Source organism: Haliotis rufescens, unplaced genomic scaffold, assembly GCF_023055435.1.
Source record: "Haliotis rufescens isolate VD_foot unplaced genomic scaffold, xgHalRufe1.0.p SCAF_9, whole genome shotgun sequence".
Lineage (NCBI taxonomy): Eukaryota > Metazoa > Mollusca > Gastropoda > Lepetellida > Haliotidae > Haliotis > Haliotis rufescens.
The window spans coordinates 9557458-9577245 of NW_025964383.1; the positions used below are offsets into that span (position 1 = coordinate 9557458).

A 19788-nucleotide genomic window follows, 5' to 3' on the forward strand; every position below is an offset into this window, starting at 1 on the left:
TACAAAAAGACGTTAAAAGATGGTACTTGTTGTTACCCTGTCTGGCGCTCGGCATTAAAGGGCTAAAACAAGGACTGGTCGGCTCGGAGTCAGTATACTGTGTCTGAGTGGGGTATTCATGTTAAACTGCGGCATGGTATCTCAGTGTGCTAGCACTATAAATCGGCATCAGTCTAGTACAAGCAGCCAAACACACACGTACATGCACGTCGCTATATTAGTGCAATAATCTTGGACGCGACGTTAAACCCCATTTCACATCACCTCTTTAAGTCACCTATTTTGTGATATGCAGAGGAAACGCATATATTAGCGACCCATGAAGATCCGGTTAGAGAATAGGTCTTCAGCAACCAATGCTTGTCGCAAGAGGCAACTATGATTGTCATAAGGGGCGACTAACAGGATTGGGTGGTCAGATGCATGTCATCGTATCCCACTTGCGTAGATCGATGCTCATGATGTCAATCACTGATTGTCTGGCCTAGACTCGATTATTTCAAACCGCCGTCATATAGCTGGAATATTGCTGAGTGCGGCGTTAAAAAAACAACAACAAAAAACATATATTAGCGCCAACACATAGAACGATACAAAATGACATCACTTCAATTCAATTCAATTCGGTTTATTTTCGTAAGTGTAGGCCATCGGCCCATAGTTACATTTGTATTAAAATGGACGTGATGTACACAGCTGTTATTGTTGTTACAATAATGTACTACGAAGTGACATCGCTTGATAGATATAGATAGCTAGACGTTCAATTAATTTACAATCAGTTGTAGACATAATGATATTAAATTTTTGTATGGTCGGATATTCATAAAATGTCTGTGGTAAGTGATCCATGCGTATCTTGTTATAACCGGAGCAAACTAACAAAAAATGAAACTCGTCCTCCACATACCCAGCATTACAAACACAACATAGTCTTCTGTTACGTGGGATATCAGCATATCTCCCAGTTTCAACACACAGCTGATGCGAAAAACATCTAAACCGAGCTAGCGCCACTCTCAATTTACTGACGGTCATACAGCTAAGATACAACTCTGTACCAAACGATACCTTGAATAGAGAATACGAGAAAGATTTACTACCCTTTACCAGAAGACTATGCCAATCCTGTTCATAACTACATTTCAGACGCGACATAAATTCTGTCAAAAACGAATGAGGATGACACTGGTTTTCCCATACAGAGCCAAAACCCAAACGGAACAATAAAAATTTACATTTTGATACCCAATTAATTTTACTATTACTTTCTGCCTGAAGCATCATATAATAACATTTCTTTGGAAAGCGACAATCGGACATACTCAATAACCTTATCCAATAACCAATAACTCTTTTGTATGCATAAATATATAATGGATACCGCCCACATTCACCTCGAACCATGTTGTTGGGTGTTGACGATTTGACACCTAGAAAGCGCTTGCATGCCAATGTATGTATAGTTTCCATTTCATCATTCTGGTGTAGACCCCAGACTTCGGAACCATAGAGCAAAATTGGGACTATTTTCATATAAAATATTTTAAAATATAAGTCATATCGAAGAGGATGTATTTTTGTCAATGACTTTAAAATTCCAAACATTGCTTTTTTCCCCTGTAGACCAGCATTAGAAACATGACTTGACCAGGACAGGCTTCTCGTAAAAGTAACGCCCAAATATTTATAGGAGGACACACACTCCAACTTTAGACCTTTATAGTACCAAATCTCTTTTCTTGACAACACTCCGCCTTTCTTAAAAACAACCCCCTTGGTTTTATCCAAATTGACATCTAGATCATAATCATTACAATATTTTTCTAGAACATCAATACGCTTCTGAAGTCCACCTATAGTATCTGCGATTAAAATAATATCGTCTGCAAATAATAACAGGAATATCTCTATAATATCAGGATGAAGTTGTATTCCTGGTCCAGAATTCTGTTCAACTTCAGCAGCTAGTTCGTTAATAAACATCGAGAATAAAAGGGGGCTTAACACACAACCCTGACGTACTCCTCTTGGGCACTGAAACATTTCAGAAAATGTATGTTTAAATTTAACACTGGCCTTAACAGCTGTATAAATAGACCGTATAGCTTTTATCATTTTGCCAGCGACACCTTTATTGGCTAGTATTGACCATAATTTCATCCGGTTTACACTGTCGAAGGCTTTTGCAAAATCGACAAACAAACCATATACCCTACCCTTACGCTTACTAATATATCTCTGGATAATACACTGTAATATAAAGATATTATCTATGGTGGAGTAATCATGACGAAAACCAGCCTGGGACTCTGCAATTTTACCATAGACCTCACACCAAGACGTGACCCTTCTGTTCAAAATAGAAACATACAACTTACTCAGTGCACTAAGGACTGATAAACCCCTATAGTTGGATGGGGAATGGATGTCTCCTCGCTTATGTATCGGAACAATAATTCCCAAAGACCAAGATTCAGGAAAGTATGCATTATCAAACAAATTAATAAACAACACTGTAAGATACGGGACAAAAATATCATTCGCATATTTAAAAAATTCTGAAATGAGGTGGTCATTTCCTCCGGATTTATCAATTTTCAAAGAGTTGATAGCACAAAGCAGCTCCTCTTGTGAAATGGGGGAGTCCAGAATATAGCAACTCATATCATCATGACTATCATTAATAGTCGTGTCGGTGTTAACTATATCTTCAGCTCTCGGATTGTCAAACACATCTTTAAAATGATCGACCCATTGTTCTAGTGATATGTTAGGTACACGAGTTGCCACACTCTGAGATAATCCTCTTATGGTAGACCAGAAACATTTACTATTTGGAAGACTAGATAAAACCTTATTACGCATATATTCATTATAACTTTTCTTTTTATCACGTAATAAACTTGTATAAGTATTTCTTGATTTTAAATAACTAACTAAGGTGCTATCACTTTTAAGATGTCTATATATTCTGAGACACCTCTCTCTCTCCCACCTGTAGTACCGACACACGCTATCAAACCAGGGTTGTGTGTGACTGTCGCGAGACTTACAAGTCCTTTTCATGCACTGAGCAGCTGTACAAATGGCGTCCGTGAATGAGTTAATAGCACCATCTATATTATCTGGTAGTAACAGAGTACATTGTTCAAAACAATCAACCACATGTGGCAGTACAAGATTATCCCTGAACTGTTGTAGTTTCGCCATGTCCCACACATAGTGGTAGTTTTCACGAGGTGCACGTGCGGCCCCTGCTGTCACAACGGGAATCTCCAGGTCACGTGCTTGAAATGAACAAGATAGTGGAAGGTGTGAGGATTCTGCCCTGGACACAATATCAAATGTATAACAGTGGAAGAATAGACTGTTGGATACAATAATGTAGTCTATTACACTGGAGTCTGAGTGACCGATGTAAGTATAATCACCTATACCTAAATCCGTCCCACAGCGACCATTTAGAATAGACATATCGAGAGCGGCACACATATTGACAAGATGTTTTCCGGCATTGTTTATAATGTTATCACATGACGCTCTATCTATGTTGATACTATCGGACATAACTGACATATTCTCGTCACCTAAAACCTCGGCGATATCATCATCAATATGATCAGACAGTGTCCCAGTCCGGGCGTTGAAATCCCCGCCTATGAGGATGTGTATATCTCTGTTTAGTGACCCAATAACTTCTATAAGTGAGTTGAAGAATAAAGTCAAACCACACTTAGTTTGTCTGTTATTAAACCAACTTGATCCTGGAGGATTGACATATACACAGCAAATAAGAATGTCTTTCTCAAGATTAAATGCACTTTTATCGAAAAGTAAAAATATAGCATTATCTGCAATTCTGGACTATTTCACATAGACACTGATGGATTTTTTCACAATGACGGTTAAACCTCCCGAGAATCGTCCTCTGTCTGCTGTTTTAATTGCATTTAGGCTGTAGGCTGTAAAGTTGTGGAATATCTGGTCATAAGGAAAGTCAATTGTCCATGTCTCTATTAATCCAACAAGATCTGCATTAGATAAAAAGTTTTAAAAGTTTACGTCGGAAACTTTATTTACCAAACCAGATATATTCCAGAAGAGAAGCTTAGTAGATAATACTTGTTTTGGACATCGACGAGAATTTGCTTGGACTGGACCACACCCCTATTTGCCAGCACTGGCCGTGTTATGACCACCTTGCTCAGCATCATTAGATCTCTATCACATCACTTAAAAACTATCGCTAGTCACCAAAAAACCCAATGAAATTCCTAGTTTCGGTTTCGCTACGGGGAATTCCCTGCAGTTCCGAGAAGCGACAGCCCCACGTAAGGGTGACAGACAGAAATGGCGACTGCAGATCACGCAAGGTAAGCCAGAGTTTTGTGTCGCTGACTGTTCATCCTGGGTTGTATGTCCAAGTGATTCACAGGGAGGCTGTTCATTGTAAACACTTCCGTGATTAGCACGTAATGTAATATACACTTAATACAGATGTGTTCACCGTACTCGATAGAATGTATTTGAGATGTGCCTAGTCTAGTTGTCATTATGTATCCGCAGAGATAGATATTTATTTTTGTTGATTGTGGTGTTAAACTTTCTTTTGATTGGGGTCCAAATGTACTGAAATCACGTATGCATTTCGTCAAGGCATAATGAGGAAGGACTTCCTGTTGTTCCCCCCTACCTGTTTTTCTGTAATAACCTGTTACATGCGTAGGTAATATTATCAAAAAATCAGGTATGGAAAGCAAAAGCAACTCCAACTTAAGATTGCTCTTGAGTTTATTGTTACCTATGATTGTCTTCCAAATATTGACAATTATCGACCGGACCCATGAACCATTTCATATGTTGATGTCTGTAGCAACTGTTGTGAAAATAGCGTTGACAATTCAAGGGATGTAACTCGTGCGACACTATTATCTGTGAATCTAATATATCAATGACTTGAACGCAGTCATGTTAGTGAGAAGTTCGAACCTAGCAACTAAAAATTATTTCCTATTTTGCTACTTGATAAAAAATAAACACATCCGATCCAAACAGATGACTAGAATATAATTAACAATCGAAGCTGTTATTTTCAGATATTATTTTATGATGCGTCGTATGATCAATATGCCTTATAGTGACATCTTGTAATGACGTCGTGCGGTCGGGTAGCCTAGTGGTTAAAGCGTTCGTTCGTCAAGCCGATGACCGTGGTTCGATTCCCGATATAGGTACAATATGTGAAGCCCATTTCTGGTGTCACCAGTCGTGATATTACTTGAATATTGCTAAAAGCGGCGTAAAACCATACTCACTCACTCACTTGTAATGAAGTAGTTTTCAGTCAACCATGAGTGTGTTTGTGCGTGCGTTCGTGCGTCCTTGCGTGCGTGTGTGTACACGTTTATTTGATGTCCAACGCCGCCACTGGGAATGTGTCCGCAACATGAGTGTGGCGTGACCAGACAAGCTAGTGGTTGATATTATGAACAACGATACCCGACGTCTGGCTATGATGTGACCAAGCCTGACCAGCCATGGTCACTATGCTGCCTCTAACAACCACAACATGTTGCTGGGGACCATTTCTATCCCGGATCCCCATGGGAATTTAAAACATAGGGTTAGTGTGCAAACAAATATTGCAAAGATAAAAATAAATTAAAAAAATAGTTCGTGAAACACTTCAAACACACACACACACACACACACACACACACACACACACACACACACACATATATTTCAATAATGAAATGAAATGTAAAATAGCGAATTGTAATGACAAATTTATATAAATGTGAAAACATTTGTCACTTGTTATTGTGCCTTAAAAAAATATACATGTAACAGCTCATAACTGGATTTGGGGAATGTTTGTATACATCGTATCATATAGGCAACTCTATTACTGTTATCCGATCCCTGACAACTTAACACATGTTTAATTGTCCGGAGACACTCTATATACAGACACGCGTGTCGTTTCCCCGGCAAGGATCGTGGCTGCTATTGATCAGCTGAACCTATACACGGTGGCGGCGCGGCCGTGGTGATGGTGGTTGTGGTGGTGTCTGTGACATGAGTGTGTTTTTGTTAAAGGTTAAGCTATTGAGAAGCAGTTTGCGTTCTCAGCTGAGTCTTCACAATACAGTCTCACTGTGTGACCTGGTTGTGTATGCTGAGACACATAAGGTTACATTTATTATTCATCTATTTATAGCACTGGATTTCCCTGGCCTCCGTGGTCTTGTGGTAGAGCGTCCGCCCGGAGAGCGGAAGATCCAGGGTTCGATCCCGGGCCGCGTCATACAAAAAGACGTTAAAAGATTGTACTTGTTGTTACCCTGTCTGGCGCTCGGCATTAAGGGGCTAAAACAAGGACTGGTCGGCTCGGAGTCAGTATACTGTGTCTGAGTGGGGTATTCATGTAAAACTGCGGCATGGTATCTCAGTGAGCTAGCACTATAAATCGGCATCAGTCCGGACTAGTACAAGCAGCCACACACACACATACACGTGCATGCACGTCGCTATATAAGTGCAATAATCTTGGACGCGACGTTAAACCCAATTTCACCTCACCTCACCTGAGTGGAGTATTCATGTTAAACTGCGGCATGATATCTCAGTGTGCTAGCATCAGTCCGGACTTGTACAAGCAGCCACACACACACACACACGTGCATGCACGTCGCTATGTAAGTGCAATAATCTAAGACGCGACGTTAAACCCAATTTCACCTCACCTCACCTCACCAGGTATCGCACCACACTTTGAAAGAAGACGCCAATGAATGCTATTAATATATGCACCCCATAGCTGACGCTATTCTCGTTACCAATCAGAACAGAGGCTCCATTCAGAGGTGTCGTAGACCTGTCTTTTTCCTTTTATCACATATACTGGAATAATCGTCTGGGATAACGTTCTTATACTTGCACATGTACAATTCAGCGATTCTCAATGCTGATTGGTCAATTGAAGCCAAATGACGTTATGTAGTGTACGGTGCTTCATTGTTGAGAAAAATACGATAAGAAGTAACGTCATCTCAACAATAGAGCGCCTTCATTTAAGATGTTTTGGAAGGTTGACATTTAATACGAATTTTCTTCATTTTAGTTCTTAAAATGTCAATGAGTAAGTAATATGTAGAACGTCATACTCGCTCTCGGCTCGGGGTAATAATTCCTCATAGCTCGGGGGCACGGGTTGCCCAGTCGTCTAAGGCGCCGCGATTCGCTGTGCAGAGTTGCTTTCCTTAGGCACGCAAGAAACCTATGATTGTGGGTTCGAATCCCGGTGCTCGTGGGTTTCACCGAAGTGGTAAACGTCTGAGACCTGCATCACTTCGGGCTTTCCTCCCACATTAAGCTGACACGCCGCGATATAACTGGAATACTGTTAAAAGCGTCGTTAAACCCAACTCACTCACTCACTCCTCATAGCTCGTTGGTTGTTCTGTAATTAATTCAGTCCGAGAGTATTGTGTGGTCCGACACTCGATTATTTACAGAGCGCCGTCATATACCTGGAATATTGTTGAGTGCGGCGTTAAACAACAAACAAATCTAATTAATTCGATCTTTTAAAACTTTAACCACATTGCTCTGCCTCTGTGCCCCTGATCTTTAAACGGTACCAGTGAACTATTGTTTGGTATGAAAGGTTGGACGCGAAAAAGAGTTCAGGTTAAATAGTTATCATGACTCCTTAAAAACTCCAGCTATCTGATTGGCCTACGGGGTTTTCATGACGTCATAATGTTTGTGACGAAGACCGCCTCCGTGGTGTAGTGGAAGAGCGTCGGTCTGGAGAGCGGAGGTTTGCGGGTTCGTTCCCCGGCCTCGTCATACCAATAGACGTTCAAAGACGGCACTTGTTGTTTCCCTGCTCTGAGATAGGCATTAAGGGACTAAAACAAGGACTGACCTGTCAGTATACTGTGTGGGGTATTCATGTTCAACTGCGGCATTGTATCTCTGTGGGCTAGCACTATAAAATCGGTATTAGTCCGCCCTAGAACTAGCAACTATACAAACACAAACACGTGCATACACCTCGCAATATAAGTGCAATAATCTAGGAACCGACGCTTTTAAATTTCATTTCGCCTCACCCCGACGTGTTTGTGATGATACGGTTCAAGCCCAGTCAAGTCGTAAAATGACGTCACCGCACTGGTGATACATATGACCCATAATACCTGGATACCTTGAATGCATAACGATAGTCGGCCGCATATGTCAATTCTGTTCCAGGTTATCAAGGCCGGGTGCATACTGATACGCTAAGTGATGGACGAGGAGAGAGCAGAGGAGCAGCCACTGCCACAGCGACGGTAACTATGGAAACTCAGACACACACACACACACACACACACACACACACACACACACACACACACACACACACACACACACACACATATATATATATATACCGTACTGAACCGTCTAGTTCAACACTTAGTCTAGTCTCTGAGAAAATAGCATCACAAGTCATTGTACAACATAAGGTCGATTTGTTTCATCTATTAAGCATTTTCAGAGAAGATACGGATAATATGACATAAACTATCTGTTTATTTAATACAATGCTACTCACTAAAAAAATTATGTTTGGTGAAACACCAAGAGGAATTGTTATCTAGCACAGATTGTTTTATGCAATGATTTACAGGCGTGGCGCTTGTGGACAAAGAGGCAAGGGAAGACGAGGAGTACAGAATAAACAAATGGGCCCCTCAAAGATTAAAGCTACTGAACTTCGAGACATGTCATCAATGGATCCCGCAGAAGCCCTTACGCGGCTGAGCAGACCTAACAATGGACTTATGGAGTCTCTGAAACAACCGGATCTTAGCGTAGATGCAACCAAATCAGTCCTAGCCGCACTTAGTAAGGCATGTCAGTGTGAATCGATGCCCGAGGGATTGAATACAATGATCATGAACGTCCTTTCAACGCCATTCTTAGATTCTACTCTTCTTCGTCTCCTCACTCAGCTAGGCATGAACGAGCATGGGGACAATGGTGTGGTAAGAGATTGTTTGCCGCTGATGAAAGAGATGCTGAGTAGAATGCCCACTGATGGATGGATCAAAGTCCAGACAATCGCTATCATGGTTCAGTCCCTGTGGCAGAAAGGTGGCATGAAAGACGAAGACCTCAATAAGAGCATGCTCGAAATTTCGGATCTCCTTTTGAAGTCTCGACCTCCTCCTCCCTCCCTGGGCGTTGGGGCAAGAGGTGGTGCAGCTGCCATAGCACAGACTCAAGACCAACCTCCACCTGAGAACTTTCGCGAACTACCAATTATTCCTCGGAAGGATGAATTAGATGGGACAACAGCAGTCTTTTTGCTCCCAAATAAAGTCAAAGATCGTTTTAGGGATCTTGAACATTATCTTGAATGCCAGTTTCGTCTTTTCCGAGCAGATGTAATCATGCCACTGAAAAAGAATATTGCTGACTTTCAAAATGTTGCTAAGAACACTTCAGTGGGATACATGATTTACACAGATGTCCAGATCATCAGACCGGTTTGCTCACACAATGGTCTTGGATACAGGCTTGCCTTTGACACCACACTTCTACGACATGTAAATTGGGGTGCCACACGGAGGCTGATATTTGGGTCACTACTCTGCTTGTCCTCGGATTATTTCAAAGATAACATTTTCTTTGCTACAGTTGATCAGAGGGAGAAGGATCATTTGAAGAATGGACTTGTTGATGTGCAGTTTATCTCCCAACATGATGAGGTGGCAAATATAACTCGAGATGTAAGGTTTTCAATGGTTGAATCCCCAGCCTACTTTGAATCCTACAAGTATATCCTTGAGGGAATGCAAGAACTCACAGAGAGAAACTTTCCATTCCAGCAATACATTGTTGAGTGTCAGAATGATGTACAAAAACCGTTGTACTTTCGGGAACAGCAAAATGTTCTGTACGACTTGCGACCACTGCTTGATGAAGATTACAAAATAAAAGATTTGGGGGACAATGCCAGTAGTGCTGAAGGGTTTCCAGCAGGATCAAATATAGCAAATGATGTAAACATTGAAGACATTTCCAAATGGCCAATGCCAAATCTTCTGCACCTCAACGTCTCCCAACGTACCGCTCTGAGAAATGCATTGATGAGAGAATTTGTTCTCATACAAGGACCTCCAGGTACGGGTAAGACATACCTTGGAATCAAAATCCTGAAAGTTTTGCTCCATAACTCTCAAGTATGGCTTCAAGGACAAGAGAAACTGCCAATCCTTATAGTATGCTATACCAATCATGCATTGGATCAGTTCTTAGAAGGAATTTTGAAGTTTTTCAAGGGTAGACTCATACGAGTTGGTGCTCGAAGCAAGAGTGAAATCATGCAAGAGTATTCATTGAAGAATGCCAGACAGAGAGCAAGAGATCTTAAATCCCTGCCATTGACTGTTCATGAAGGGAAATTGGAGACTCTGAGAGCAATGGATTCACTGAAGGCAGAAATTCATACCACAGCTGCTAAACTTGAAGTAGCAGAGAGAGAAATTGTACATGAACGTTGCTTAAAAGAGTATATGACAAAAGCCATTGTGAGGAGCTTCTCTGTTGGGAATGAGTATGAGACCTGTCAGATAGTTACCTGGTTAGGTATCAAGAAGAGCTTGTTTGATATTGAAGAGGAAGGTGAATATCTTCAACACCAACTAGAGGAGCGAAAATTGGCTGATGAGGATGAAGAAGACGAGTATGAAGAAGAAGAAGAGATGATTGATATCTCAGTAAATCATCGCAACCAAAGACAACTTGAGGAAGACCTGATTGACTCAGATGATGAATATGACTATGATGATATTCGTAGTAAGGCACAAGGTTTAGATGCTGATATTCAGCACGTCCGCAGGGAATGTATGGGGTTAGACATAACCAATCTTGATGCTTCAACAGTTACGATGTTTATGCCACCACAACAGAAGACAATCTATGAGGAGAAACAGAGACAGAAGAGATCACTGAAAGTCAGACTCATTAAGAAATTGCGCTCAACTGAGAGAATGAAATCATCCGAAGCTGCAAGTGTGCGTTACATATGGAAGCTGCAGCTGAAAGACAGATGGAGGATGTACAGATACTGGGTGCATGTGCTGTGTCAAAATGCCAAAGAAACAATTAGAGACAAAGAAAGTGATTACAGACGCCTCACTAAACAATACAAAGAGGTCTTAATGCAAGAAGACAGGACCATTCTTCAGAATTGCTCCATCATAGGAATGACTACAACAGCTGCAGCAAGGTATCAGAAGGTTCTGAACGAAATTGGTCCCAAGATTATTGTTGTGGAAGAAGCAGCCGAAGTGCTTGAGGCCCACATTGTAGGAACTCTCAGTAGAAGATGTCAACATCTTATCCTCATTGGAGATCACTTACAGCTGAGGCCAAACCCAACTGTTCACGATCTTGCAAAGAAATACAATCTGGAAATATCTCTGTTTGAGAGGATGGTGAACTCTGGTCTTCCACATGATACACTACTGTGGCAACACAGAATGCGCCCTGAAATAGCAGACATCATTCGGCCACTCTATAAAGATTTGAAAGATGACAAGAGTGTGCAGAAATATGACAATGTAAAGGGTATTGCAAGGAATGTGTACTTCATTGACCATCAGCACCCACATGAATATGACAAAGAGTCAAAAAGTTTTAAGAATGAACATGAAGCTCAATATTTAGTAGGTCTGTGCAAATACCTTCTGAAGCAGGGCTATGGTACTGAGCAAATTACAATATTGACAACGTATTCCGCCCAAATGCATTGTCTGAAGAATAGGATGCCAAAATCGCAGTTTGAAGGGGTGAGAGTTGTTGCTGTTGACAGCTATCAAGGAGAAGAGAATGATATTGTGCTGTTGTCGCTTGTCCGAAGTGGAGAGGAAACAAAAATTGGGTTCTTGAACGAGAACAACAGGATATGTGTTGCACTCTCTAGGGCCAAAAAAGGACTGTATGTTATTGGAAACTTCAGTCACATTACTACTTATAGCCCACTGCTAAAGGACATTGCTACAAAAGCATCTATGAAAGGATTTTATGGGCCTGCTCTGCCTCTGTCATGTCAAAATCACCCTGATGACATGGGAGTTGGAGTTATTGATCCAAGGGATTTTGAAAGAGTCCCTGAAGGAGGCTGTACCAAACCTTGTCTCTTCCGCCTAGCATGTGGTCACGTGTGCCCTCGAATGTGTCATGTGATTGATGCAGAGCACAAATCCATCACATGTTCAAAACCATGTAAACGGCAGTGTCGGAAATGTAAAAGCTACCACTGTGATCTCCCTTGCTACCAGCCATGCAAACCCTGCCCTGTACTCATAGAGAAAACCCTTCCAAGATGTGGACATGTCCAAATGATTCCTTGTGAAGAAGATGAGTTGACGTATCAGTGCCAGGAACGATGTAATGATAGTTTACCATGTGGCCATGGATGCCAGGGTGCATGTGGACAGCCTCATCTTCCATGCAGGGAGCCTGTGGAAGTCACCAGGCCATGTGGTCATACCATCGCAGTAGAATGCAGAGAAAGAGATACAGCTGTTTGCAATCATGAATGTGGTGAAATGCTCATTTGTGGAGATCAATGCAAGGGTAAATGTGGTACATGCCATCAAGGGCGTCTGCATCAGCCTTGCTCTAGAGAATGTAAACGAATCCTCATATGCGGACATGAGTGCGAGTCGTCTTGTAGCAACTGTCTACCTTGTACCAGGAGGTGTGAGAACAGATGCAACCACAGCAAATGTTCCCAGAGGTGTGGAGATCCTTGCACTTTGTGTAAGGAGCAATGCCAGTGGAAATGTTACCACTTCAAATGCAACATGCCATGTGGGGAAAACTGTGATAGACCACGATGCGATGAAAGCTGCAGGAATAAGCTAGAGTGTGGTCATGACTGCATTGGCATGTGTGGTGAACCATGTCCAAAGCTGTGTCGAGATTGTGACAAGGACAAAATGCCAGATGTGTTCCTTGGAAGTGAAGAAAAACCAAATGCTCGATTTATTGAACTAGAAGACTGCAAACACATTTTTGAAGTCAAAGATTTGGATCGTTTCATGGATGAATCATCTGAAGACAAGGACAAGACATTAGTTCAACTGAAGACATGTCCTAGATGCAACACACCAATCAGAAGGAATCTCAGATATGGCAACATCATTAAGCAGGCATTGTTGTTCATAGAGGAAGTAAAAAGGAAGGATATCGGAGATGTAAAAAATGCCAAGGAGCTCAGAGACTCTATGGACAAGATGAGGAATCTGCTCGACCCTGATGACCTGGTTTCTATGGATATCCTCTTGAGGTCTTATCCGGTTGAATCTGTGAACATTCTAACAACCCAAGCTAGACAGATGTGTATCCTTGGACAAATATCCAGCATCCAAAGGACAGTGAAGGAAAGCCTTAGGCTATTCAAATTAACTGACAGTGAAACTTATGAAACTCTATCAATTTGCCTAACAGACTTCAAGGCTTGGGCTCTTCTTTCAAGGTCATGTTTTGGCGAACAGGAGGTTCGGGATGCACAGAAAGAACGGGATCGCTTGAGTCTACTGAAGCACCTTATAGACGCAAGGGAATGGATTGGTTTTAGTCAGAAGGAGGTTCCAGAACGAATCATGAGGAACTTAGAAGCGATGATCAAGCAGCTGGAATGTCCAGCAAAACTGAGAGATGACGTTATGGAGGATGCAAAGGAAATGAAGGAAGATGTGATGGAGTTTGTCCCAGAGTCAAGCATCGGAGTGATGAAGGATGTTGACGAATGGTTAATGAAGGATGTTGACGAATGGTTAATGAAGGATGTTAAGGAGCTTGTCTCTGAGTCAGTTCCCCAAACCTGGTCATGTGGTCACACAATGGAGGTATTGTGTACAGAACAGGGTCAAGCTCGGTGTCTGGTGCGATGTGATGCAAAACTCGTGTGCGGACATACATGTGAAGGATCCTGTTTTGAATGCAATGAAGGACGGCTTCATATTCCATGCACGGAGAAGTGTACAAAGATTCTTATTTGCGGACACCCATGCAAAGCTTCTTGTTTTAGATGTCCCCCTTGTGATCTGGATTGTGAGACGGCTTGCCCTCACAGCAAATGTCAGAATCCCTGTGGACAGAAATGTCAACAATGTGACAAACCATGCGAATGGGCTTGTGCACATTTCAAATGCAAACAACTGTGTGGAGACGTTTGCGATAGAAATCGCTGTGATAAACGTTGTCGCAAAAAGCTCAAATGTAAACATCCCTGCATAGGACTTTGTGGAGAGCCATGTCCAGGCTACTGTAGAATATGTCACAAAGATGATGTGTCAGCCTTCCTTACAGAGTCAGAAGACATTACAACAGCTAGGTTTATTCTCTTAGAAAAATGTGGACATATTGTTGAGGTACATGTTCTGGACAGAATAATGGAAAATGTTCAAGCCAGCAAGGAGATACAGCTCCCATGCTGCCCATTGTGTAGCACACCAATCAGACGAAATACCAGATATGGAGCTATACTAAATCTGATACACAAACAAATGGAAAAGGGAAAGGCTGTCCTGGCTGAGATGACAATAGAAAGGCTCACAGCCCTACAGAATGTGATACACACTGGCATGGACAGCCTTCAGTGTGTAGATGAAGTGTCAGAATTGATAGCAAATGCTGGTGAAGATGAAGCTCGCCTGGTTGCAGTTAAAAACCAAAAGACGTTCCTTACTGGAATTAAAACGTTGAAGGCAAGGGTAAATGAACCACCGGATGGTGATGATGATGACGTTGTTGATGATGGAGTTTGGTATGAAATCAACCAGTTTGAGCAATGGCTGAAAATCCAACGAGGTGTCTTTACTGAGCAAGAAGCCTCAGACGCTCACCACGAATTCCAAAGGATTTCCATCTCTGTGTTCCTGCATGAATTATTATCAAGGGAGACTAAAGATGATTTGTTGCCCTCAACATTGGCTTTGTTGCAGAGGGTCAGGGCAGTTATCAAGGCAAAGAAACAATTGACTGAAGACGAATATCAGCTCATTACAGAACTAAAGCATGACGTTTCACACGTTTTTCCTGACATTGAGTTTTATGATAAACTCTCAAAGGACAAAATGCCCGTCTGGAGACACTTGGCAGCATCACAAGGACGCTGGTTCAGATGTCCAGTGTGTGAGTATAGTCAATACAGTTGCATAGTTTAAATACGTTAAAGTATGTGAACATATATTACTAGTTAAATCAGCTGATATACAAATTGACGTAGGTACATGTACATAAGAAAAATATGCAAGATATATATATATATATTATTTATTTAGTCTTGATAGAACTTTATGCTCTCGATTATTATTAACCTGACTGTTAGCTAAAACTATACAGTACTGTTCAACTGTTTTGTAAATCTGGAAGGACCTATACATTATGACCGAACTGAGGTGAGGTGAAATTGAGTTTAACCTCGCGTTCAAGATGTGTGTGTGTGTGTGTGTGTGTGTGTGTGTGTGTGCGTGTGCGTGCGTGTTTGTGTGTGTGTGTGTGTGTGTGTGCGTGGTTGCTTATACTAGTCCGAACTAAAGCCGAATCTATAGTGCTTGCCCACTGAGATACCACGCCGCAGTTTAACATGAATACCCCACTCAGACACACCAGACTGACTCCGAGCCGACTAGTCCCTTATTTAGCCCCTTAATACTAAATGTCGGGCAGGGAGTACCATCTTTTAATACCTGATGGTATGAGGCAGCCGGGGATCGTACCCCGGACCTTCCGCTTTCCAGACGGACGATCTACAACTAGGCAAGGCGGCGGGCTCAAGTAAACAAAGGAAAGGTTATAGCAATAATAAATAGTATAATAATATTTGATTCGAACTAACAAGGTAAACTTTGAAGAAATTAAAGAAATGTAACACTAATTGCAGAATTCAGAGTGTATTTTACCATTTCTTTTGTTATAGCTGATGACCACATCTACTGTGCTGAAGATGACTTGACGCAAGATGAGTGTCATTGGTGTCAGGACCACTCTTCAAGAGAAGGCAACGGATGTGAAGGTAGATACTTGTCTGTGTTTGTGAATCCACAGCATTGTTGTCGTCATGAGTACCTCTCGTTTATACAATTATTCTTACTATTGTCAGAATGAGAGTTGAATAAATTGGAAACTGCATGACCTTTTTCATTTAAATTCCTTTACTTTTTACAGAGGTGGTTCATATGGACAATATGGCAATATCTATAACCCCTGATATACTCATGTGTAACTTGTTGCATACATGTTTCCATATTCCAGACTCAAGGGACACAAACGAAGATGGCTGAATTCGTCCCAAATGCACAGATTGCCCAACGTGGATGGTGCTGTTGGTTTGAACTACATCATCAGCAATATGTATAACCACATGGTTACACATGAACTTTTTCCACATGTATTTTAAAGACAGAAGTTGTGGCTTGATATAAATAAAGGCATGTTTTTAAGACGATTGTATTATATAATTCAGTGTGAAAGATATTTTCATTGCAGTGAACAAAACACTTTGACGGAACTATTGTCATACAATAGTTACCTCCCCTTAAATTGTCTCCCTTTATCGTAAGTGTCAAGCCCGTACACAAACTGTTGAAATCCCTTTTACGTTAGTTCCACTTTGACAAGGCAAAATAATGACAGATGGTCATTTATGGAGTTATTATCACTCCGTTCGTTATTCTCTCGAAAATGTTTCCTTATAAACTATTAATTTCTCAATTACACACCAATCGAGACTGTTCCTTTCACAAAGCGCCAATTTTGTTAAAGTTGATTTTGTATATAAATTGATATGTAAGCATATCGAAATGTATGACAACAAATTTCCGTGACCCTAAATACTTTTTGTTACTTTTGTTTACATTTTTTTAAGATTTTGCAAACACGAAACTTCTTTTTTAGTCGCAAATACAAGGGTTGGTGAACCGTTCCTGTGTGTTATGTAGGAAGAATTTAGGTTTCAAGGTTTTACATTCAAGTATATAATAAATAGGTGTCTCTCGACACTCGTGAAAATATCTCATTTTCACCCCGTCGCTTGATGAGAGCAAGATGATATTTCACTCGACACATGAAATATCCTCTATATATTATGCTTATGATATGTTCATTTATTATACACGCCCACCACATTGAGTATCCTTATTGTGACAGAAAAGTCACGAACATGATGTGATGGTATTCATGAGGTCTTGATCCTTCGTCTTCTCAACCCATCCATATACATATATATACAAGTTTATGGATCATCCTATGCATGAAGAGTGGGTATGTGAGCTGTGAGTAGTGTGAATAAACTATTTCAAGAAAATGTATATTTAGACGAGGCATCTCAGTCCAATGACTGAGAACAATGCCCCATTGAAAGGTGGTTCTATATGTTAGTTTTGGGTTGGTATTTTGGGAACGTTATAAACCCTTAAATAATTATGGTCATATATGAACGCAACTGATATCGTTTGTTAAATGTATGTGTGTGAAAACAATTAACAAAATCAACTTGCCAACAAAACCAGAAAACAAATTAATCTGTAGCAAATTCATAAAGAATATTTTGGTCTCATATCGCTGAGTTCCAATTAAACTGAAGTAAATTCATAAAGGATATTTTGTTCTCATGTCATATTTCCCTCTTGTTATCTTATGACCTGATAACGTTCATATTTGTTGAGTGGCACAGATAACTCTTACTTATCCTACACTGAAAACCAAAGTGAAGCTGCCTGAAAGAAAGCTGAAGTTCAAGCATAAAGTGTTATTTATTTTCACACATATGTTGTATCTCATCATCAAATACACGATGAAGATGCATACTTCTAAGTGAAGGGAAGTTAAAGACTTATTTGTATATGCTAGTGGAATTGGTAAACTGGATCTGCACGAGTCTGGATCAGTTCCATAGAAATATATACCTTATGAGAATCATTTACAGCATATCTTCATGTATTTGTTTACAAACCCTGTCGAATCTTATTTTGATACCATATTTCATTCTGTACTTTGATAGATAGTCTCTTTATATGTATTGTATGCACAGACGAAATCCCCACACGTTGCACTGTATAGATGCACCGGGGTTCAATTCTTCAGTATTACTGCTTTCTGAATGTAGATTTCTGTCAGTTAAATAAATTAATATTGATGATATGACTCCCTGTCATTACTCATACTGTCTCTACAATGTGATGTAAGAATCATGTATATGTGTGTTTATCCGTATGAAGGAACAATCAGTGGAGAAGTAAGTGAATAAAATGAACAGTGTAGCTTGATTGATTGAATGATTAACTGGCTGAGTGATCAAAATTAATGGTAACTTATTAATATGTGTATTGATCTAATAAAAAATACATTGCTTGATCGATGGATTAAATGAGTAAGTTGGGTTGAACGTCACCATAAACAGTGTGTCAGCTTAATGTTGGATGACGTGAATAGTTACAACCTAAGTGAAGCCATATGATGTTAAATTGCGACGTGGTATCTCAGTGGGGTAGCACTATTAAATCGGCATTAGTCCGAACCAGTACAAGCAGCCACACACACACACACACACGCACACGCACACACACACACACACACACACACACAAACACACACGCGTACATGCACGTCGCTTTATGAGTACAAGAATCTTCTACGCGACGTTGAACTCCATTTCACCTCACCTTATAATGGACACAATTATGTCTTGAACTTAGTTCAGCACAGTACAATTATATCATGACAGCTCATGGAGATGCCCCCGCATAAAAAAAATCAAAACTTTTAGGTTTTTTTTAATGTGTTTTTGTTGTTTTTATTCGGTCCAGGGGTACATGGTCGTCGTATCACAAGAGGCATCAAATTACATCGTAAATATCATGAGACAGATGTACAAGATGTGATATGACAGTAAGTCCATCTTTGATACATTGTAATAATTGTAAGAGATATAGATTAAAAGCCACTCCGTCTGCGTTATGGTTTTCCCCATTAAACTCCATTATTTAGTGAGCGAAATTATTGTTCTGTTTCTTTTTCCAGGGAACAACTCGACCTGGTACATGTACATGTCTTTCAGTATATTTATATATGATTTAAAACATATGTGTACCGTAAATGTTTTTTTTGTTGCCAATATCAATAAGTGATTTAATAAGATGTTGTTTGTAATAATAACATGACCGAAAATAACATTTATGAAAGCATTAAACTCGTCCCAGGATTCTTTAACATAAGAAAAACCTAAATATACATGAGCAATGTATTCATTGTCTGAATTGCAACCAACATAGACCGTTGTCATCCAAGTTCATCGTTAACAATTCCTGTTTAGTCTATATCATTTTGTGTAGGAATTTGAATTTGTATTCTAATAGTTTTGTATCAATTGTAGATTTTCTCTATTGTAAAAATACATATTTCAAATTAATTTGATTGTTAAATTCATGTTCCCACTTCTCAAAAAAATCTGGAAAGTTAGATGATGAAATAAAGTTATCATAAAATATCCTTGACCTTTGCTTGTCTTTAGTAAATCATGCCATGGAGGAGAAATGTTCAATTGCATTGTGTTTAGATTTTCTGCTTCATGCACAATATCTTTCCATGGCACAGCGATGTTTAAGATCAAACGGTTATAATCTAATAAAGTACCTTTTATGCAATACATTACTCTCAGCTCAGTAAAATGGAATAAAGCCTTTCGAGTCACATAAATCCTTAACATGG

At 40.3% G+C, this 19788-nt stretch overlaps 1 protein-coding gene across 2 annotated transcripts; it reads left to right on the forward strand.

Annotated features, from left to right (window-relative positions):
- The first annotated feature begins 4310 nt into the window (after positions 1 to 4310).
- On the forward strand, positions 4311 to 18220 carry LOC124148585 (NFX1-type zinc finger-containing protein 1-like). Of its 2 annotated transcripts, none has more exons than XM_046519744.2 (5): positions 4311 to 4376; positions 8269 to 8348; positions 8690 to 15213; positions 16001 to 16096; positions 16336 to 18220. In XM_046519744.2, exons 2-5 carry the CDS (start codon positions 8305 to 8307, stop codon positions 16362 to 16364), a joined length of 6693 nt encoding a protein of 2230 aa, XP_046375700.2. In that variant the 5' UTR covers positions 4311 to 4376; positions 8269 to 8304; the 3' UTR covers positions 16365 to 18220. The 2 variants fall into 2 exon arrangements, with proteins under 2 accessions (XP_046375700.2, XP_046375701.2); XM_046519745.2 differs by having other exon boundaries at positions 4328 to 4438.
- Positions 18221 to 19788: the final 1568 nt, after the last annotated feature.

Coding starts and splice junctions, on each gene's coding strand:
- LOC124148585 (XM_046519744.2), top strand. CDS start 8,305: ATGGACGAGGAGAGAGCAGAGGAGCAGCCACTGCCACAGCGACG. Junction 8,349..8,689: donor CAGCCACTGCCACAGCGACG/GTAACTATGGAA, acceptor AATGATTTACAG/GCGTGGCGCTTGTGGACAAA. Junction 15,214..16,000: donor CTGGTTCAGATGTCCAGTGT/GTGAGTATAGTC, acceptor CTTTTGTTATAG/CTGATGACCACATCTACTGT.